At 48.3% G+C, this 24,006-nt stretch overlaps 1 protein-coding gene across 2 annotated transcripts in view; it reads left to right on the forward strand.

Annotated features, from left to right (window-relative positions):
• Positions 1 to 24,006, forward strand: part of PHF1 (PHD finger protein 1) — a 959,509-nt gene that overhangs the window by 353,715 nt on the left and 581,788 nt on the right. For both annotated transcript variants that reach the window (XM_085623702.1, XM_085623708.1), the window contains exon 8: positions 6,934 to 7,002. In XM_085623702.1, the coding sequence (XP_085479828.1) occupies positions 6,934 to 7,002 (69 nt within the window). The remainder of the gene's footprint in view (positions 1 to 6,933; positions 7,003 to 24,006) is intronic.

The raw sequence follows: 24,006 nt of genomic DNA on the forward strand, positions 1-24,006 counted from the left end.
GAAGGAACCAGGAAGGAACCAGGCGATGTCGTGCAGATGCAGGTGAAGAGGTGAAGCTTGTTGCAGCAGCCACGGGTACCAGGAGGCGTCGAGGACGACCAGGAGGCAAGCTGTCCCACAAAGGCTCTTGCTGTCGGCGGCGTCGATGTCGAGTTAGGACCCAACAAGGCTTGGCAAGCGGAACCCACGCAGAATGGAGGACTTGCTTCTGGTGCAGACCAGGAAGGTCTGGGGTGCTTCTCTTTCACAGAGGAGCAAGTGCCAGTCTGGAGGAGCCGGACTAGCAAGATGAAATCAAAGGTTCTTCGTCGCAGAGGTCACTAGCCAACGGGCCAGCAACCGGACAACACGTCGAGCAACTCCGGTGCAGAAGGGCCCCACGCAGAACACGTGAAGTGTGGGGAGCTGATCTTCTTTGCAGATGGTGCTCGGGATGGGGGCTTCTCAATTCCCCAAGCACAGCCTAGAGGAAGCCTCAGAATTCGCGCTAGTCAGTTACTAGCCACTTTTCCCAGGTCGCCGGTCCCACGTCCCTCGTCGCCTCCACGGGTCTCAGCTTTGCTGCAGATGTGGATCTGGGTCAGAGGTGTCTGGTCAGTCTCTGCAGTCGTCCCTCGTAGGATCAGTCGCAAAGCAAGCAGCGGTCGCTGGATGGTGCCTGGTTGCCCAGGGTGGTCACTCCTTGGCCACAAGGGAGATTCTTCAGTCTTCTTCCTGAGGTCGAATGTCGAAGGTCCAGAGTTTCTGTTCAAGTTGCAGATTCAGGATAATCTAATTCTGCAGGGCTCAGCTACCTACTGATATACTGGGCTAGTGGGCTGGGCTACCTGCAAGGTCCCTCCTATGGGTGGGACCAGGAAGGGGAGTGGTTACACCCCCTTTCCTTTGTCCAGTTTCGCGCCAGAGCTGGGGCTAGAGTGCCCCAGCGCCGGTTTGAACTGGACTATGCATGGGACACCTTGTGTGCCCCAGGCAGTGTCTAGTTTCTTTCATCCCTCCCTGCCCCAATACACTAAGTCCTGTCTGGGGTGGTGCTGGCACCTCCCAAGGCAGGAAACCTATTGTCCAAGCCTCCCTCGCTGGAAGGACTCCCAGCAGCAGGAGGTCAGACTTGTGTCTGTGGCAGCAGCATCCATTTTGTGATGCTGGGGCTCTGGTTAACTTTTACCGGGTAAGTAGGTTTCAACATGTCTTCTCCCTCTAGAAGGGAGGAATAATATCCTCATTGCCAGAAATGGTATGGGGGTATTATTCCAAAGTGTTAGACACCTTACACGACATGTTTTGATACAGCCAAATCATAGTTACCATAACCGTTTCAGGTACTTTGAGTATATGGTAGGCTATATCATAGAACAGCTATAAGGACATGGTTCCGAAAGCTGCAGACAGGCTCAGCTCATGCTAGAGCACCATCTCACATGTTACCAAGCACTCTGCCTCCAGGATTGTTAAGGCCTGCCATAGGAGTGGCTGATAGGTACACATGTGTCTATATACAAGGTAGGTATAGGAATACTACACCTAAGCAAGGGGTGATTACACGACCTTGCCCCAGCTGAGTGATCAGCCAGTTGTGTCATAATGGAAGGCCAGCCAGGGGTGGCATAACACATGCTGCAGCCCCTGGTAGGCCTAGGGCACACCAATGCCCTGGGGACCTAATGGTACACTATACAGGGGCCAATAAGGTGAACCTTACCAATTGGGTTATCCACCTAAAGTACATAGTATGAATTTAGAGAGAGAACAGCTGGGCTGTGGGTCTGATTGGCAGGCCCACAGCCACATCTAAGTCGAAAACCAGTGAAGCAAAAGCAACAAGCATTGGCATAGCCAATAGGTCTCGCCTTTGGGACCTTATAACTGTTTAGCCATGCAACAGTTGCATAACAAAATACTTATAAGGTCCCAAAAGCGAGACCTAGTGGCTATGCAAAGCGGCCGTGCAGCCGCGAAAGTGAAAGTGATCGCGAACGCGATCATGATCAAACATCAAAGCGGCCGTGCAGCCGCGAAAGTGAAAGTAATCGCGGTAAAGTGCGGCGCGCGCGCCCGCACACATGCACTGTAGCTCTAGGCTGGCCTGGTAGCACTTTTTGGAGCCCTCTCAATAAGTCTCGCCAGACCAGCGCATGCGCTGGGTCAGGCGAGACCTAAAAAGTGGGGGTGATCATAGAAAGCAGACCCTACTCTCTTACAAACATAAATTGCCTCGTCGTCGAAAACAGCTTCCTCATCGACGCTCACATTTTTGACACCAACACCAGCGTCGACGATCTCGTCAACGGCACACTTGTCGACGCCTCTTTTGTCTTCCTGCACGGATTTACAAATTTGCTCTGCAACATCGGCTACTGCTTCATCTGCCCTGCCTTCAACGGCGGCTTCTCTACTACAACGTCGTGGCTCCTCATTGGAAGACCTGTCACCATTGAAGCTGCCTGAACAATTATTAGATTCTGAGGAGGAAGAAGAGGAAGAGGAATCTGGAGAGGATGATAGATTCCGCACTGCTAGGAGTCCATCAGAACTGCTTATAAAATACCAAGATGACGACCAGGAGGAAGAACCATGTCCTGAGCCTCAAGCTCCAACTCCTGTCACAGTTCCCTCAGCACAGATGCCTTTGGAATTGAATAACAATTTGCAATATATGTTGCAGGAGTATTATCGTCGTTTTCGTCCATCTGAATCGGCGGAGTCTCTTCCATCTACGCCTATGCCAAGGGTTCCTATAACCTCTTTACAATCTCCCAGACCACCTTCTCCACTGCCATCTCATCATTCCCATGATGCAAATAGAAGCAGATGATGACAGGGAAGAGGGAGAGGTGGATGACCAGTCAGTGCTGTCGGAGTGGGACGAATACCAAATCCAAACTCCATCACCGTCAGCTCTGACCCCCGTGGACTCTCCTCCGGTGGATATCGGAAGTTTTCATCTCCTTATGGAGAGGGCAACGAAGAGGTTTCTCATCCCTATGTAGACAAAGAAAGATGACTGCTTTCTTTATGATTTTAAAGACCAACCGCGAAAGCAGATCACGACAATTCCCATAATAGATTTTATCTGGAAGGAAGGATTAAAAATCATGGCAACACCAAATTCTCTTGCAGCAGTCTTGCCTCGGTTGGACAAAAAATATATGGCGCCAAGTCATTAACCTGCATGCCTCATCGGCCAGCCGAAAGCGGACTCTGTCATCGCCCAAGCGGCGCAGAGACGGGCCAGGAACCCCTCTTCACCTATATCAGCGCCGCCTGACATGGATGGCAGATGGTTGGATTCGATTGGAAAGAAGGTTTCCACTATGGCTGCGAAGACGGTTCGGGCTGCAGATTCCCTAGCCATATTAGGGAGATACTATCGGCAAATGTGGTCCGACATCTCCCCCTATATTAACATGCTGTTGGAACCTTCCAAATCCGAGGCCTTGAAGATTCTATAGGAGGGAGAATATACCTCTGCCGAAATCATCGACGCAGCCGTGGATGTGGCATCCACAGGATTTAGACAATTAGCGGGTGCAGCAGTATTGAGGAGACCAGGTTGGCTGAAATCAGCATCTTTTCACCAAGAGGTCCAAACCAAGATTATCGACATGCCGTTCGATGGGGAGTCACTGTTCGGGCAACATGTTGATGAGGCCCTTTAGGCTATTAAAAAAGATACAGAGACAGCGAGGTCTCTTGGTAGCCTGCAATTTCGTAAGTCGTCCTTTCGTGGTGCCAAAGGACGTGGATCCTTCTCAAACAGGGGAGGTTATAATCAACAACTATCTTATCAAACCTCTCAAACTAATCAAAGGTTCCAACCCTACAGACAGCAATCTTATGGATAGCGAGGTAACTCCTATTCGCAGTCAAGAAGGAAGCAATGCTTTCGTGGACGGGAGTCAAATAAAAAACAATGAGGTCAGCCAACTGCCACCATCTCTGCCATTGCCCCACTCAAAAATTGGAGGAAGAATATCCCACTTTTACTCGAACTGGTCCAGAATTACTACAGACAAGTGGGTTTTGGATATAGTAGCCAGAGGCCATGCTCTGGAGTTCACAAAGATTCCCCCAAACTCTCCTCCCAAAGGACCACCTTCTGCTCATCTCAAGGAGCTTTTTTCCCAAATAAATCTGATGATTCGGAAGGGAGCAATCGAAAAGGCCCCTCCGTTACAAAGAGGAACAGGATTTTATTAGAGATTTTTCCTCATTCGAAAAAAGTCGGGAGGATGGCGCCCCATTCTCGACCTTTGCGCCCTCAACAAATACTTGAAGAAGTTAGCCTTCCGAATGTTAACACTTCAAGAAATTCTACAATTGCTTTCGGCGGGGGATCACATGGCCACCCTCGACCTCCAAGACGATTATTTTCATGTACCGATCCTACCCAGACACAGAAAAGTTCTTCGGTTCAGAGTGGCTGGCAGAGACTTTCAATTCAGAGTCCTCCCGTTTGGTCTTCGTTCAGCACCCCGGGTATTTACAAAGGTCATAGCGCCAGTGACCGCACACCTTCGTCTGCAGGGCATTCATATTTTCCCTTACTTAGACGACTGCCTTATCAAGGCGAATTCTTTTCCAGCCACAACCGCACATGTTCAGAAGTGTCTGCTGCTTTTCCAGTCTCTGGGTCTTTCCATAAATTCCGAAAATCTCACCTGACTCCATCAGAGAGACTTTTCTAGGAGCTACACTGGACACAAAGCTGACCCAGGCCTTTGTCTCAAGAGAAAGACAACTCAAAATCTGCAATCTCGCTCGCTTCTTACTGTCAAAAGAGTGCGTTTTCAGTCCATTTGTACAAGTCCTTCCTAGGGATGATTTCTTCTTGCATCCCTCTGATACCCAACTGCCGTTACAGAATGAGGCCACTGCAAGAGGAACTCAATCTTTAATGGCTCCAGATTTCGGGATCTTTCGAGGACATCGTTCGCATCATTCTTTGGATGCGGGAAACCTTTCATTGGTGGAGCGAAATAAAGAACTTAAGAGAAGGATGTGCATTTCTGGTCGAAATGCCGGATTTCACCATAACCACAGATGCTTCCCTCAAGGGATGAGGGGCGCACCTTCAAGGGATGACAGTCAACGGCAGGTGGACTTTCCAGCGAAAGAGGTGGCATATCAACCTTCTGGAGTTACGAGCCATTTTCTTGGCTCTGAAATCATTTCGAACCATCATCAGAGGAACCGCCGTACTAATACGAACGGACAATACGACAAGTATGCATTACTTGAACAAGCAAGGCAGGATGGTGCAAATTCTCTTTATTCAAATAGTCATTCAGCAATTCTTCAAGGGGTTGTTTCGGATGTACCCCCCTATTCGATGTCCACCTCCATCTTGGCACCTTAATGTAGTGCTTACACAACTAATGCGACACCCCTTCGAACCTATCATAATGTGGACTTAAAGTTCCTTTCTTGGAAGGTTTTGTTGCTATTGGCTCTGACATCAACAAGGAGAGTTAGTGACCTTCAAGCGTTCACTATTCATCCACCTTTTCTGCAATTTACATGGAAATCTGTAGTGGTGCGCACTAACCCAAAGTTCATGCCAAAAGTCCCTGTGGATTTCCATCTTAATGAACCTATAATTTTAAAGACATTTTTCCCAAATCCGCTCACAGCTGCGGAAAGGGCCTGGCATTCCCTTGCCATCAAAAGATGTCTCAAGTTCTACTTACAACGAACAGCAACAATACGCAAATCAGACCAACTGTTTGTGGCATATGGTAGACTGCACCAAGGACATTCTGTCTCCAAACCAACCATAGCTCGTTGGATTTCTGCTGCAATTTGCTTATGCCATGAACAAGCAGGAAGAACATAGCAGGCAACCCCAAGAGCGCACTCTACAAGAGCAATTTCTTCATCTACCGCTCTTTTTGCCGGTGTGCCTCTTCACCAGATCTGTAGAGCGGCAACCTGGTCCAACAGACACACTTTTACCAGGCACTACTGTTTAGAAGCCTCAAGCGACGCAGATGCATCAGTAGGACAAGCTGTTCTACGCAATCGTTTCAAATAAGGTGAGCCTCTGTTCTCCCTCCTCCACTATGCTCTTTTCTATAAGACGCTTACTCCATACTGTTCTATATCTTAAAATTGTTCTGCATATGCTGAACACAGATGTATTTATCTATGATTATACATTTTGATGATGTTTATTTACTATGGTACAAAAGGAGCGTCTTTTGAGCATTATGTTCTGTACTGCTATCTACTCTGATTCAGGCATGCAAATCTATGAAAGACACCCTAAATACTGGAGAAGAACAGTAGTTACTTACCTGTAATCTGTGGTTCTCCAGTATTGGTGTCTTTCATAGATTCACATGCAACCCGCCCACCTCCCCTCAGAGGCTGGTTAGGCTATTTTACATTGGTTCACTCCTGTGCGAGAAAATCTGAGAGCCTGAGCCTCTGAGGAGAACATTCTGGTGGGTGCTGTCGCCTTATTGGCTGCAGTTTGGACTGTACATAATGACTATGATAGTCGTAAGTGTGGAAGTTTTTTCCTTGTAGCTTAGGCTACTTTACTTCTTGATTTCATGTTACCAAGGTTTTTTGGTTATTGTATGCATAATTACTGCTTATTTATGTACCGTGGGACACCCACTCCGACGACGGGGAATGATTCAGGCATGTGAATCTATGAAAGACACCAATACTGGAGAACCACAGATTACAGGTAAGTAACTATTGTTCTTTCTTTGACTGCCATAACTCTAAATTGATTGGATCGCCCCTTTCTTCAATGTTTATGTAGGTATCCTGTCACTCTATTTGTTGCACCCTATTTTCACTGTGGATGATTCTTAGTTGCACTTACTCTTTCCTGCATGTCACAGTCTGATTTATGTCTCCCTTGCTTTTCTCAGCAGTGTGACCCTATAATATTTATCCATACTGTTGTTATATTTGCAGGTTTTACCTGTTTGAATGCTCTGTGTGTACAAGAGGCCCTGAGAGTGTTTGGAGACTTCCAGTGAGATGGTGAGTAAGCTGACAGAAGCATCTCTTATTCATAGATCTATTGGCCTAAAGAAACCGACTTACTGCCTAATAGAAGGGACTGTCTTGTTACTGCACTGTCGACTTTTGCCTTTGTTAGTGAAAGGTAGTTGAAATAAGTGAAATGTGTATGTAGCTGCTTGGCCTGATATTGTTCATATTTGGAAACTTTGTTAATTGGTTGGCAATACTGCTGCAAGACCTTGAACCTCGGTCAGCTCTCTGTTATGCTTTACGTAACCCATCTTTGCAGGTTTCCAGTTTCTCTCATTGTCTGTCTCTTATTCCTCGGGCGGAGATGCAGATGCCTGATATAGAATCCCTCTTCGTGTTCCCCTTTGTGTTCCTGGTCCAGATGTGGGAGCCCTATTCAGATGGTTACTTCAAACCACAGTTTTCACCTTGTGAAACTCCCTAGGTGCCAGATGGAACCAGAAAACTCTTGCAATAGCAACGCGCAACGGCGGTGCCATCGACCTCAGTCGTGACTCGAACCATCTTCCGGACATGATAACAAGGAGCTACACAAAGGCGCCACCTCTTTGGGCTAATGTCAGTTTTTCTTTTTCTTCAACCAGAGGCACAGCAGATTCAGAGCTCCGCTCTTACTGGTTCTGAGTTTTTTTCACCACAGCTATTAAAATCGTATTGTGGAAGAGGGGCATCTCGCCTCTGAAGTCTACAGGATTTAAGCTGTGCTGCGCTTATCAGAAGCAGATTTGGGTTACGGACCTGCAGCTTTGCCCTACCTGGCACCTTCATCCAGTATGTGAAGGCTGAACCGGACTGGAGATTTCAGGCACATATAAAAGTAGGAGCACAAAACACGTATCCAAAACGCTTCACCATCTAGATGCTTCTGGATCAGGGCTGGCTTGGGCATGGGTGCGCTGGGCCCGGGGCACCAATAGTCCGAGGAGCGCAGCAGGGAGCTGCCTGACTTAATGTCATACAAGCAGCCATCGGATCCTGTTAAAGACTGTTTAATCAGCCCTGAATGTACCTCAGCACAGATGTGGGCACTCCATTAACCCCTTCCTTTAAGATTTTCTATAGAATTTAACAGTTCCTCCAACACTCACCTCCACTCCTCAGCACACACTCTTCTCTTCTTCTCTTCCCGCTCTCTCTTTTTCCTTTTCTTTTTCTTCTTTCTTTTCCTTTTCCACTACTTGAGAAATTGATTCTTCTCAAGGTTCTTCCCCCCTCAGTATTATCGGCTCTCTCTGCCACCCACTCAGCAACGTTATAGCTTGTATTGCCCAGATTATTATTGCTATTACTATTATTAATATCCTTATTGTCATCTTCACCACCACTATTACTAACAACCCAGCAGGGGGACGTCCCCTTTTTTCTCTAGTTCCCTTTCTCCCCTCCCCCTCTCCCAAACCTTTCCCCCCTCTGGCACGCCCGCACCCACATGCACGCCATTGCCCGCACAACTATCACCGTGCAGCCAAGATCCACAGGGCCTAATTGTTCTACGGTCACACCAGCAGTGGACCCATATTATGTCAGTCGTAACGACAGGACTTCTCAGCGACCCTCCCCTCATCCCCCCCCCACCCCCCACACGTCTTCCCCCTACTGGTCTTTGGAGTCGTCCTTCTAGAAGAAACAGGACGCCAACAAAGTGAGACACATTGTTCTATAAACAACCTGGGGGGTGAAGGGAGGTAGGGTGCGAACCTGGAGAAGGCACCATTTCCCATCCAACCCAGTAGTGGAGGAGGCAAATAAACGGGCCTATGTGGGTATGCACATACACATACCCCTCCCCTTTCTGTTTTTGTCTTTGTTTGTGGGCTTCCCCCCCATATCCTCCCCTTTACTCCAGTATTGGAGCTTTCATAGATTCACATGCCTGAATCATTCCCCGTCGTCGAAACGGGAGTCTCCGGTACATAACAAAGTATTGCTTAGTAGTATAGCAAACTGAAACAAGCATTTGCAATGCAATAGGTCTCGCATTTATAAGAGTTTGAGCTATTGGCATTGTAAAATTACAATGCCTTTTATTTATGTTTTGGTTTTAAAACAAATAAAAGGCGTTGTAATTTACAATGTCAGTAGCAAAAACTCGCATAAAAGCAGTGTGCGGCGTGCAGCAATGTGAGGCATCCAGCACTGTGGCGTGCAGCAGTGTGCGGTGTGCAGCAGTGTGCTGCGTGCAGCAGTGTGCGGCGTGCAGCAGTGTGCGGCGTGCAGCAGTGTTTCGTGTAGCAGTGTGAGGCATGCAGCACTGTGGCGTGCAGCGGCGTGCAGCAGTGTGTGGCGAGCAGCAGTGTGCTGCGTGCAGCAGTGTGCTGCGTGCAGCAGTGTCGAACAGCATGCAGCAGTGTGCCGGTTGCATCAGTGTGTGGCGTGCAGCAGTGTGTGGCGTGCAGCAATGCTTCGTGCAGCAGTGTGCGGCGTGCAGCAGTGTGCGGCGTGCAGCAGTGTGCGGCGTGCAGCAGTGTGTGGCAGTGTGTGGCATGCAGCAGTGTGAGGCGTGCAGCAGTCTCGTGCAGCATGCAGCAGTGTGCCGTTTGCATCAGTGTGTGGCGTGCAGCAGTGTGTGGCGTGCAGCAATGTTTCGTGTAGCAGTGTGTGGCGTGCAGCAGCGTGTGGCGTGCAGCAGTGTGCGGCATGCAGCAGTGTGCGACGTGCAGCAGTGTGCGGCGTGCAGCAGTGTGTGGCAGTGTGTGGCGTGCAGCAGTGTGAGGCGTGCAGCAGTGTGTGGCGTGCAGCGGCATGCAGCAGTGTGTGGTGTGCAGCAGTGTGAGGCGTGCAGCAGTGTGAGGCGTGCAGCAGTGTGTGGCGTGCAGCAGTGTGAGGCGTGCAGCAGAGACACGTGGAGGGTGAGGAGAGACACGTGGAGGGTGAGGAGAGACGTGTGGAGGGTGAGGAGAGACACGTGTGGAGGGTGAGGAGAGACACGTGTGGAGGGTGAGGAGAGACATGTGGAGCGTGAGGAGGAGACACCTGTGGAGGGTGAGGAGGAGACACGTGGAGGGTGAGGAGGAGACACGTGGAGGGTGAGGAGGAGACACATGTGGAGGGTGAGGAGGAGACACATGTGGAGGGTGAGGCGGAGGGTGAGGAGAGACACGTGTGAAGGGTGAGGAGAGACCCGTGTGAAGGGTGAGGAGAGACACGTGTGGAGGGTGAGGAGACACGTGTGGAGGGTGAGGAGAGACGTGTGGAGGGTGAGGAGAGACACGTGTGGAGGGTGAGGAGAGACACGTGGAGGGTGAGGAGAGACACGTGGAGGGTGAGGAGAGACATGTGGAGGGTGAGGAGAGACATGGAGGGTGAGGAGAGACATGGAGGGTGAGGAGAGACACGTGGAGGGTGAGGAGAGACACGTGGATGGTGAGGAGAGACACGTGGAGGGTGAGGAGAGACACGTGGAGGGTGAGGAGAGACACGTGGAGGGTGAGGAGAGACACGTGGAGGGTGAGGAGAGACACAGAGGGTGAGGAGAGACACGTGTGGACGGTGAGGTGGAGGGTGAGGAGAGAGACGTGTGGAGGGTGAGGTGAAGGGTGAGGAGAGAGACGTGTGGAGGGTGAGGAGAGACGTGTGGAGGGTGAGGAGAGACATGTGGAGGGTGAGGAGAGACATGTGGAGGGTGAGGAGAGACGTGTGGAGGGTGAGGAGAGACGTGTGGAGGGTGAGGAGAGACGTGTGGAGGGACGTGTGGAGGGTGAGGAGAGACATGTGGAGGGTGAGGAGAGACATGTGGAGGGTGAGCAGAAACACGTGTGGAGGGTGAGGAGAGAAACGTGTGGAGGGTGAGGAGAGACACGTATGGAGGGTGAGGAGAGACACGTGTGGAGGGTGAGGAGAGACACGTGTGGAGGGTGAGGAGAGACACGTGTGGAGGGTGAGGAGAGACACGTGTGGAGGGTGAGGAGAGACACGTGGGGAGGGTGAGGAGAGACACGTGGGGAGGGTGAGGAGAGACACGTGGAGGGGGAGGAGAGACACGTGGAGGGTGAGGAGAGACACGTGGAGGGTGAGGAGAGACACGTGGAGGGTGAGGAGAGACACGTGTGGAGGGTGAGGAGAGACACGTGTGGAGGGTGAGGAGAGATGTGGAGGGTGAGGAGAGACCCGTGGAGGGTGAGGTGGGTGAGGAGAAACAGAGTTGGAGGGTGAGGAGATACGGAGGTGGAGGGTGAGGAGAGATGGAGTTGGAGGGTGAGGAGAGACGGAGGTGGAGGGTGAGGAGAGACGGAGGTGGAGGGTGAGGAGAGACGGAGGTGGAGGGTGAGGAGAGACGGAGGTGGAGGGTGAGGAGAGACGGAGGTGGAGGGTGAGGAGAGACGGAGGTGGAGGGTGAGGAGAGACGGAGGTGGAGGGTGAGGAGAGACGGAGGTGGAGGGTGAGGAGAGACGGAGGTGGAGGGTGAGGAGAGACGGAGGTGGAGGGTGAGGAGAGACGGAGGTGGAGGGTGAGGAGAGACGGAGGTGGAGGGTGAGGAGAGACGGAGGTGGAGGGTGAGGAGAGACGGAGGTGGAGGGTAAGGAGAGACGGAGGTGGAGGGTGAGGAGAGACCGAGTTGGAAGGGAATCAGAAGTGGAGGAGAGAGAGAGGTGGAGGGTGAGGAGAGACAGTGGAGGAGTGGGGGGGAGGGGAGGATATCACTTTTACTTCCTCTCCTAGTGTAAGGTAACGCCCCCACCCCACAGGCCCTGCCGGGGCCGAGAGCAGATCACTGTTCGCATCAGCCGTCACCCGAGACCGCTCCGTACTTGTTGGTAAATAGAGGTTCACTATCTGTTGATAATGGGATTCACTTGGGGGGGCTGACTTACCTCCTCCACCCCCACTGAGAAGGCATCAGAGACCTGGTGCTGCCTATGCTGCAGTACTGCGAGAGAGAGGGATGGGGGGGCGGGCAGAGGAAGAGGAGTGGGGTTAGAGAAGGGACAGGTGGGGAGAGAAAGAGGTGAGAAGGGACAGAGACAGAAAAGGAGCAAAAAAAGCATTAGAGCGAGTAAAGAGGAGAGTTGGGGAAAATGAAAACATTACAAGAGAACATGTAGCAAAGAGGTTGAAGATGGCAGAGAGTAAGGACGCAGCCAAGAGATAGGGCAGAGACAGAAAGAATCGAAACAATACAAAAGTATTTTCCAAACTCTTAAATAACCACGGGCCAAAGAACTGATCTGCAATGAAGCATCCGAATCCGGTATATCATGACGTTAACCATGCAATAAAAAATAAATTAATTAAAAAAAAAAAACACGTATACACCATGTTGACCCTTTTCCATGCAACGCCATTCTCATTCATACATTCACAGAAAACCTGTTCACAAGAGTGACAGAAAATGTGGTATTAGTGTTACATTTTTGTTTACATCCATACCCGCTCACTTATTTAATTAAAGGATTCATGACCACACGGTTAAACAAAACGTACTGACACACACTCCCGATCTGTGAAACGTTCACCCCACTTTCTCGAAATTGAAACCAGTGCATGTGTCCGACGAACTTCCTGCCGCTTATCTGAATGCACCAGTGGCAGAAGATGGTCACCATCTTGCAACAACACAATTAAAGGGAGGCATGTCTGTCTCTCCCCACCGCCACATGTCTGAGTCTTACTGTCTCATGTGAGATCTCCCTCTAGGAGACAGCTGACACCGACTCTTCCCCTGAGACAGTACGGGAGATGCGTGTGTGTGCATAGTGTGTGTGTCTATATGTATATATCTGTGTGTGTAGGCATGTGTGTGTGTTTGTATGTGTATATGTTTGTGTATGCATGTGTGTGTTGGTGTGCAAGTATGGGTGTGTCATTGTGTTCATTTGTCTTCATGGATGTGTACACATATGTTTGTGTGTATACCTATGTCTGTGTATGCATGTTTGTGTGTATGTATATGTGTTTGAGTATGTTAGTGTGCGTGCTTGTTTATATGTGTATGTGGGGTTGGTGTGTTGGTGTGCATGTATATGCATATGTTTATGCATGTCTGTGTGTGTATATGTTCATATGTGTGTGTAAATGCATGTGTGTGTTTGTATGTGTGCATAGTTGTGTATGCATGTGATCAGAGGGAAGAGTGCACTTGAGGGCAAAGAGGAAAACATACAGGGAAGAGTATGTGAGGGCAGAGAGAAAGAATACAGAGGTAAAAGCACGTGAGGGCAGAGAGAAAAATACAGAGGGAAGAGTCCATGTGAGGGAGGAGAGAAAAATAGAGAGGGAAGAGCTCATGTGAGAGCAAAGCGAAAAATACAGAGGGTAGGGCGCATGTTAGACTGGAGATAAAAACATAGAGGGAAGAGAGCATGTGAGAGCAGAGAGAAAAATAAAGAGAGAAGAACACATGGCAGGGCAGAGAAAAAAATACAGAGCGAAGAGCACATGTGAGAGCATAGAGAAAAAATGCAGAGGGAAGAGTACATGTGAGGGAAGAGAGACAAATACAGAGGGAATAGCATGTGTGGGGAAAGAAAGAAAAATGGAGAGGGAAAAGCACATGTGAGGGCAGAGTGAAAATACAGAGGGAATAGCACATGTGAGACCAGAGAGAAAAACATAGATGGAAGAGCATATGTGAGGACAAACAGAACAAGTACAGGCTATGCCAAGCGGAAGTGATCGCGTTTGCGATCAAACATCAAAGCGGTGAAAGTAATCGAGCAGAGCATCAAAGGGCTGGGTGAGAAGGGAGGGGGGAATGCAAGGAGCAGAGGAGCAGCTGTGCACGTGCACTCAAGCCTAAAAAAAAAGGCCTAGGCCCATTTTCCTTCTGCAACCCATAACCTTCGTTATGAAAAAAAGGACTAAACTTGTCTCTGAACCAATCAGAGCCTCTCACCCTCCTGAGAGAACTTTTTGCTGCTCAGATTTTCTACCGCACGTTGTGCTAGGGAGTCTCCTTTGAGCTCGTCTCAAATTCTACAGTTTATTTCTACTTCATTCTGAATTGGAGAGTTTCTTCAACTGCTTTTTTCTTCCATGTCTGCCCTTCTGGTTAAGGCGGCGAAAACCCTGGCCATTCTGGACAGGTATGATAGACAAATGTGGTGCCACCTCTCGCCTTACATAGACAGGATTCCAGAATCTGATAGGAAGCCAGAAAGATCCTCCAAGAAGGAGAAAGGACTTCGGCTGAAGTCATAGATTGCGCAGTGGACATTGCGACCACGGCCTTCAGATCTTTGGGAGGAGCGGCAGTCTTACGCCGACAAGGATGGCTGAGAGCAACAGCGTTTAAGCCTGAAGTCCAGAATAAAATCTTGGACCTTCACTTCAATGGAGATGATTTGTTCGGGAAACACATCGACGAGGCTTTGCAGAGTATCAAAAAAGATACCGACACCGCAAAATCACTGGGAACGCTGCAATATAGGAAGGTTCCTTTTCGAGGCTCTAGAGGTAGGGGCCAATCCTCCTATAGAGGAGGTTACCAACAAGGCAGATACACTTCTTACTCCACCTCATCTCAGCCCTACCGTCAACAGTATGCACAATGACAAACAGGAGGTTACACAAAATCTACTCCCAGAGGTCGAGGAGGTCGTCAGGGGAAGGACAATACCCGTCGACAATGACGACTTTCTGACTCCGACTACACCTATTCCTCTTATGTCACATGTTCCCCTGGGTGGAAAAATGTCTTATCTTCAAAATTGGCAGTAAATAACTACGGACCAATGGGTCCTCAACATAATACAATTCGGACACACTCTAGAACTTCTGAAAACGCCCCCTTGTACACCGCCGAAATATCAAGAGGTCAAATACTTACATCAGATGCGTCGGGAGATTCGGACAATGCTCCGAAAGAGAGCAATAGAACCAGTACCGAACTCCCAGAGAGGAAGGGGATTTTATTCCCGTTTTTTACAGTCAAGAAAAACGTTCTCCAGTGGCTTCCTATTTTGGACCTCAGGTCCCTAAACACTTATCTCAAGAAACAATCTTTCAGAATGGTTTTCCTCCAAGATATTCTGCTGCTATTAAACCCAGGAGATCATATGACCAAATTGGACCTACAGGATGCGTACTTTCACATCCCAATCCATCCTTCCCACAGGCAGTACCTTCGGTTCATGGTGGCCGGAGAGCACTACCAATTCAAGGTACTGCCTTTCGGCCTGAAGTCAGCCCCGAGAATTTTTACGAAATGCCTGGCCCCAGTAGCAGCGGTTCTAAGGAAACAGAAACACCAAGTATTTCCTTACCTCGACGACTGGTTAGTCAAAGCGCCATACGCAGCATCGGCCCGGTCGTCAACAATAGCTTTCATGGAATTGTTTGCCAGGTTAGGTCTGACTTTAAACATAGAAAAATCATCTCTTCAGCCGACACGAAACATCACCTTCTTGGGAGCAATACTAGACACAGAGGTAAACAAAGCATTCCCCTCCAAGGAAAGTCAGCTGGGAATAATATCTCTATCCCAGAGTTTTAGAAGAAGAAAGTCTCTTTCAGTACGCAAGTACAAATCATTGCTGGGAACGATGTCCTCTTGCATTCCCCTCGTACCTTTCTGCAGGCTAAGGATGCGTCCGTTGCAAGAGCAACTGGATCTACAATGGCATCAGGCGGAAGGATCCTTCGATGATATACTAAGGGTAACGCCAACCATGGTCCACGCGGCAACATGGTGGACCCAAAAACGGAACATCTCACAGGGTCTTTCTTTCCTTACACTACCAGCCCCACTGGTGATTACAACAGATGCGTCCTTAGAAGGCTGGGGAGCGTTCCTTCAGGACCTCCAAGTCAGCAGTCGCTGGAAGTTGCCCGAACAGCAAATGCACGTCAACCTCTTGGAACTCAGAGCCGTCCGCTTAGCATTGTTAGTGTTCCTACCAAGGATACAGGGATCAGCTGTGTTAATAAGAACAGACAACACAACAGCAATGCACTATTTAAACAAATAGGGAGGTACAAGATCACTCTCCCTGTCTCAAGAAGCCCAAAAGATATGGGAATAGGAACTGCAACACAGGATATTCATAACAGTGGAACACCTCCCAGGGGACCAGAACATCAAGGCGGATACTCTCAGCAGGCTCAAATCCACCTACCACGAATGGGAAATCGACCAAGGGAGTCTAAACAGCATCTTCCAAAGATGGGGAAAACCAACAGTAGACCTCTTCGCAACAGTGGAGAACAATAAATGCCAGTTCTTCGCAAGCTGGCTTCCCCAACGGGGATCTTGGGGGAATGCGTTTTTGATGGCTTGGTCAGGCGTCTTTGCCTACGCCTTTCCTCCAATTCCCCTCCTACCCCGTGTTCTTATGAAGATCAAAAAAGAACCGTGCAAGATAATCCTGATAGCACTATGGTGGCCCAGGCAACACTGGTTCGTGGAGCTTCTACTACTGTCGGAGGAACGTCCGATTCACCTCCAGCCAATACCATCACTTCTGACGATGTTCCAGGGGGAAGTACTTCATCCGGATCCGAAATCACTGCACTTAGCGGCCTGGCTCCTGAATACTGCGAATTTCAGCATCTAAACATCGGCAGCACACGAGATTATTCCATACATTTTGCTTTTGGCAAAGTCTGGTTTGGCTCGTGCATCTATGAAGGTACACCTAGCCGCAATATCACGCTACAGAAGGACTTCCTCTGGACCATCTCTGTGGTCCGCAAGAGTCATCAAACAATTCATGAAGGGATTGTTCCAGGTTTTTCCTCCAGTAAAGCCTCCACCACCTCTCTGGCAATTGAACATTGTTCTTTTCCAGTTAATCAAACAGCCCTTCGAGCCAATACACAGGGCAGATCTTAAATTCCCGTCGTGGAAAGTTGCACTTCTCATCGTGGTCACTTCAGCCAGGAGAGTGGGGGAAATACAGGCTCTCACGGTCCAAGACCCTTTCTTACAATTCAAGGAGGATAGAATGATACTCAGGACTAATCCAAAATTCATTCCAAAAGTACCAACTGATTTTCATTTAAATGAGCCACTAATTCTCAAACGATTCTTTCCTCAACCAACAACTGCGGCGGAAAGAGCTCTCCATTCGCTGGATGTCCAACGCTGTCTAAAGTTCTATTTGCAAAAAACTAAACCTTTCCGCAAGTCTTCAAAACTTTTTGTCGCCTTCAGCGCAACCAGGAAGGGTTTCCCTTTGTCAAAAAGGGGAATTGCCAGATGGATTTCCAGTGCGATAGAGTATTGTCATCAGGCAGCTGGGTGACCTCTGAATGCACGAGTCCGTGCCCATTCGCAAAGAGCAGTGTCCACCTCTACTGCTTTGTTTGCGGGAGTGCCGATCCAGGATATCTGCAGGGCAGCGACCTGAACAAGTACGCACACCTTCACCAGGCATTACTGCTTGGATGCAGCCACAGAAAGAGTTGTGGCGGTGGGAGAAGCGGTGCTGAGGAACCTTATCCAGAAACGGTGAGCCCTCTTTACCATCCCTCCTTCCTTTATTGGTTACATTTGCTCATTTTATTGTGGTTTATTGTATTCGATGCAATTTGCAGAGTATTTTTTATGTGTGTATTTGTATAGGAAGACCGCTTTTATCACACTACCTATGTTCCCTTGTTACAGGTCTTGGGTAACAAAAATGTGCAATGATTTACTGCTAGCTATTCTGATTCAGGCATGTGAATCTATGAAAGCTCCAATACTGGAGTAAGAAAACTAGTTACTTACCTGTAACTGTAGGACTCCAGTATTGGAGCTTTCATAGATTCACATGCAACCCACCCTCCTCCCGAGAGGCTCACCTCGGATTTAGCACAAAAGGTGTTATGGCACAAGTGCACGAAATTCTAGAGGGTGAGAGGCTCAGATTGGTTCAGAGACAAGTTTAGTCCTTTTTTACATAACAAAGGTTATGGGTTGCAAAAGGAAAATGGGCCTAGGCCTTTTTTCAGTTTGCTATACTACTAAGCAATGCTTTTTCATGTACCGGACTGTTATGCGTAAGATTAATGTGCCAAGACTTACTGAAGACAAATCCCATGTTTGTAATGGTTATGGATATATTCCCTGGAACGATGTATGTTCGCCCCTATTTTATTTCTATGTCATAACAGTTGAAATAAAAAAATATTGAAATTAAGTTAAAATAAACAGCCATTTGTGTCTACATTTTCACCTGTAACTTCTATCTATCGTAGATTTTGTAAAGCAATATACGAGTACGTCTGTGAGACCCTTCTTGTTGCGGGGATATATAGGGCTGGTAGGTTTACCAAGAACTTGAGGTACCCAGAGCCAATAACTTGCCTATTCCTTGCAATGGTTTTTCATTTTGTACTGGGTATACAGCAATTCATTTGGTAAAATAAAAAGAGTGAAAAATAGGCACCAAGGAAACCTATATATTTCCAAAATGGGAACAATATATGGAGTTTAGAAGCAAGGGTTATTTGCACATCCCTGAATTTGTGGGTAGCCATACTAGCATGTGAATTGGAGGGCATTTTTGAAAATGTCTTCTTCTTTTACACGTCTTACATTTGGATGGGAGAAATGCATAGAAAGAAAACTGGTAATAACTCTTGTTCTACTATTCTGTGTTCCCTAGGTCTCATGATATAAATGGGGCCTCCAATGTGTGGGTAGACCTAGCGTGCTGCAACAGGAAACGGGCCTAATTACAACATGGACACTGCATTTTTCCACAGAAGACAGACCCCTTTTTTTGCAAAGTGCCTAGCTGTGAATTTTGGGCCCTAGCTCAGTCGGCACCTAGCGAAACCTAGCAAACCTTACATTTTTCAAATCTAGACACCCAGGGAATTCCAGTATGGGGTTACTTGTGTGGCTCTCACCAGGCACTGTTACCCAGAATCACTTGCAAAGCTCAAACTTTAAAAACAAAAAAAACAACAACAAAAAAAAGAAATTTTCTCACATTTCTGTGATGGAAAGTTCTGTAATCTGTGGGGAGGCACTTGTGTGGGTAGGCCTAGTGCCCGCAACCCGAAACAGGCCAATACGCAATGTGGACCCATCACGTTTTTCCACAGAAAACTGACAGTTTTTTTGAAACGTGACTAGCTGTCGATTTTGTGCCCTAGCACAGCAAGCACCTAGGGAAACCTAGCAAACCTGTACATTTTATAAAACTAGACACCCAGTGGAATCCAGGGTGTGGTGACTTGTGTGACTCTCACTAAGTTATGTTATCCAGAATCCCTTTCAGACCTCAAAAGTTGCAAAAAAAACCTTTTCTTCACATTTCTGTGATGGAAAGTTCATGGATAAGCGGGTAGCCACAAACTTCCACCCACTCAGCATTCCCTCAAATCTCCCGATAAAAATGGCTCCTCACTTGTGTGGGTCGGCCTAGTGCCCGTGACAGGAAATGGCCCAAAATGTACTGTGTAGACTTGAAAATTATCGATCACAAAAATACCTGGTAATGCCAGGAAATCACCAGCATTTTTGGTCCGGGGCATGACGGCTATGTAGGAAATCCTACCAAACCCTGACATTCCTGAAAAATTGATATCTGGGAGAGTCCAGGGAGGTGTGGCTTGCATGGATCCACAAACATTTTCTTACCCAGAATCCCCTTCAAAACTTACATTTTGCTAAAACAATTGACCTCTTCCTCACATTTCTGTGTGGCAAAGTTGTGGACTCAAATTTCCTACCAACCAGCGTCCCCCCGATCCCCCCCCGCCCCTCCCCCGCCCAGGTCTCCTAATAAAAATTGTACCTGACTTGTGTGGCTGGGCCAAGTGCCTGCTACAGGGAATGGCCCAAAACATATCCAAGTTATCTATCACAAAACGACCTGGCTTTGCAGGGGGGTCACTTCCGTTTTTGGTCCCGGTCTCGGTGTTCATCCAGGGGAATCTACCAAACCCAGACATTTCTGAAAACTAGACACCTGTGGGTGTCAAAGGATGTGTGGCTTGAGTGGCTCCCCAAACATTTTCCTTTCCAGAATGCCCTTCAAACCTCAAATTTAGCTACATTTTGTTTTATTTTCCTTACATTCCTGTCTGGAATCACTGCGCTGGCACACATTTTCTACCACCCAGCATTCCCCTTGGTCTCTCCCCCAAAAAATAATACCTCACTTGTGTGGGTGTTCAATGCACATCAGCCTTAAAATATATATAAAAATATAGCTCTTAGAGCTCGCTGTGCTATCCCCTTAATCTCTGCTTTTTGGCCTTTCCCAGTCGCAAGCCCTTGGCCCACCCACACAAGTGAGGTATCATTTTACTCGAGAGACTGAGGGGAACCCTGGGTGGTAGGAAGTTTTTGCTGGCACGGTGATCCTAGACAGAAATTTAAGGAAAATGTGAATTGTTTAGCAAAGTGTGAGATTTGCAGGAGATTCTGGGTAAGAAAACGTTGGAGGATCCACGCAAGCCACACCTCCCTGGACTTCCCTGGATGTCTAATCTTCAGAAATGTTTGGGTTTCTTAGGTTTCCCTAGATGGCCAGCGAGCCCGGGACCAAAAACGCAGGTGCCCCGTTTGCAAGAACATGTTGTTTTATGATAGATTAAGGGCACCCGCGATTTAGGTCCTGGCTCGACCACCATCTAGGAAAGTTTACTAATCCCAGAAATTTCTGTAAAGTAGACACCTGGGGGAGTCCACGGATGTGTGGCGTGCCTGGATTTCACAAAGTTTTCGTACCCAGAATCCCCTGCGAACCTCCAATTTAGCTAAAAAGTCACATTTTCCTCACATTTCCGTGTGGCAAGTTTGTGAGATCACCGCTCTGGCACAAATTTCCTCCCACCATCCTCCCCCCCCCCCCCCCCCCATTTTCTAGCTGCGTGTTTTGGTGCAGAACAAAGTGAAGAGTCGACATGGCACACATCCCTCTTTGCCATGCCTACAGCCCACTGCCCTGGCATATATCAGTCACCCCTCTAGCTGGGTACTCTTTACCAGTGGTGAGGGTACAGGTACATGAGCCCTGTACCCCTACAGTGTCTAAGTCCATTGTTAGAAATTGTAAGTGCAGTGCTGCCATTAAGAGAATATGGTGCTGGGAGCTTGTCATTACTACGAACTCCACAGCACCACAATCACTACACTGAAAACTGAGGTATCAAACTTCTCAGCACATTAAACCCACACTGATGCCAGTGTGGGATTTAATTAAAATTGTACACAGAGGGCATCTTAGAGATTCACCGTGAAAATCGACCAGCCTCTGGTTGGTTCCCTGACTGGTACACACCAGCCTGCCACCCCGAGACATGTTTCTGGACCCCTAGAGTGGGAGCCTTCGCTCCCTGAGCCCAGAAACAAAGCCTTACCTGGACGGAGGTGTTCACGCCTCTCTCAGGCCAGGAACAGCCATCTGTGGCAGGGGAGCTCCAAAGGCCTGGCAGCCTTTGTAATGCGACCCCCAGCCTCTCCTGCTAGCTTCGGCGAGAAGACAGGTGCCCAGAAGGTGTGCCCACCTCTGCCAACTCCACCCCTCAGGTGGGGGAGGTGAAGCCCTCTCTTCAGTGCTCGCCACTTCCCAATCAGGATTAGGGATTGTGCTCACTCCCCCACGTGGGGTGATCTCACCAAGGGTGTAGTCACCCTAAGGTCAGTAGCCCATTGGCTACTGACCTCAAGACCCCTAAAACACCCCCTAAATACAGTATTTAGGGGGCAGCCCTGAACCAAGAAAGCAGATTCCCACAACCCAAGAAGAAAAAGGACGAAAGAAGACGCCCAGCAGAGGAGACTGCAGAGAACAACTGACTTGGCTCCAGCCCTACCAGTCTGTGTGCAGTTTCTGGAGATCCTGCACCAAAAATCTTCTCGTCCTGCAGCCAGCGACCTCCAAAACCCCGGGGAGGACTGACTGCCTTCAACAAAGACCGGATCTCCTCTGAATAGCAGCTCTGTTCAAAAGAAATACCAAAACAAGACTCAGGGCCTGCTGAGGAAAAAGTAACCCGATGCCTGGAACCACCACTGCACCACTTGCCTGCGGCCCGAGTTCAAGTGGCCCACCGGTCCCAGCAAGGTCCCCCAGCGCTTAAGAGTCCACTGTGGGTTGACCCCTCCAGGACTCCCTGACGTCGCCTGCAGCCTCTGCACGGAGACCGCCCCCCCCCCCCCCAACAGCAAGTGGCCCGGTAAGGTGAAATCCGACCTCAAAAGGCACCCCTGCAACCAGCCGCCCTGCACCCTGGAGAAAGGAACCCGAGGTGCACCTATGTCCCTGAGCTCTCCAACTTACCTGCTCAGCTGTTGGTTCCTCCCGAAAGTCTTCCTGAACCAAATCTGCAGCTAAAAACCAAAACCGAAAATCCCCATTGAAAACAACAGGACACCCAACACCAAAACAGCACCCTGCCCCCAGTCGTCCCTGCGCCGCTTTGGGTGCACTTTGTGTGCTAAACCGGAGCCCTCTTAGCCCTGAACCTAAAACCAGGAGCTTGGCTCCCACAACCTTGTTGCCTGCTCGCCAGCAGCCACCAACCAGAGGCCCCCTATCCCCCATTGGATAACATTGGGCCTCAGCACCGCTGAGGGTGTAACGAGAGTGCATCCTTGACCCTGGGGGAACCCTTTTTCTAACCCCAGAATCTCAACTCCAAAGACTGATTACTTACCTGTCAACCGTTAACTTAATTTCTCTCCATAGGAATCCAATTAACTGTTTTTCTCTGAAAAATGTTCTGTGTGGAGTTGATTTGTATGGAAATCAGAAAAATAACCATTGTGCAAAACTGATTTTACTTACCTTTTCTCTAGGAAATGTCCCAGTGTGATACCTAGGCATATCACACTGAGTAGAAAAAGTAATCTCAAAAATAACGTAAAAGTAACTTACTTGTAATTTTCATTGCAAAGTCGAGACAAAGTATATGTACAGCATTTCACAGTATTGCATTACCAGTAATTCAAACTGTAAACCATTTCAAAGTACATTTACGAATGCATTTCAAACTGTTTATTTACTGCAAAGTATTTATCAACTTATCTGTACCAGGCTTGCTTGGTTCTAGAAAATAAAATACCTAAAAGAATATTTTTATACAAAACCAACTAGTTTGGAGTTGTCTTTGAGTGTGTAAAATCATTTGCTGATTGAGTGGGTACCACAAATACTTAACACTGTCCTCTTATACTGCCTTACTGCTTGACAACACTACCACAAATAGAGTGTAAGGTTCTATCTAACTTTGCCTCTGCCTACCTTTGGGGTTCCACTGGACTCTGTGCACACTATACCTCACTTTGGTATAGTATATACAGAGTCAGCTTCCTGCCGTGCCCAAAGCAGAGTCAACAAAAAAGCTCATGAAATTAACCTGCCCTTTTGGACTGACTTTGGTTCCCCCTCAGTTTTTCATTTTATACTATTTTTAGGTTCTCTGCTTTGGGCACACACACAAGTGAGGTTTCTCCAGTATTGGGGTGTCTTTCATAGATTCACATGCTTGAATATTCCCCGTCGTCGGAGTGGGAGTCCCACGGTAAATAAAATAGCAATATATATAGTCATAATCTACCTAAATAATCCCATAAATAGAGCTATGTAGGTGTAAAAACACCAAGAATGTACCTATATGAAATCTCCATAGGGATACATGGAGAGAGAAAAAAGACATTTGCAGTCTATTTCTGTCATTATCTTGGTCCAAACTACAGCCAATCAGGCGTCAGCACCTCTCCAGAACCTTCTCCTCAGAGTTCCTGACTTCAGATTTTCTACCGCACGTCGTGTGACAGGGAGTCTCCCTGAGCTCTGCTCGGTTGTTGTCTGTCAGAATGTCTTCAAGTAAGAGATCTCTGTTTAGACCTTGTTCTTCGTGTGGAAAACTGCGTTTATTCTCTGAGGACCCACACAGTAAGTGTATTTACTGTTTGTACCCGGATCATGAGGTGGCAAAATGTAAATTTTGTAGAACCTTTTCTACAAAAACTTTGAAGGACAGGGAAGGCCGTCTCTTATTGTGGCTACAGAGACTTAAAGATAAGGAGGATCCAGTTTCTGATATGGAAAGCCTTATTTCGGGCCGTTCCCAGACAGCCTCAAAGCGCAGTAGTGTGCAGGAGTTGCC

Source organism: Triturus cristatus, chromosome 1_1 (genome assembly GCF_964204655.1).
Source record: "Triturus cristatus chromosome 1_1, aTriCri1.1, whole genome shotgun sequence".
In the NCBI taxonomy this organism is placed as follows: Eukaryota; Metazoa; Chordata; class Amphibia; order Caudata; family Salamandridae; genus Triturus; species Triturus cristatus.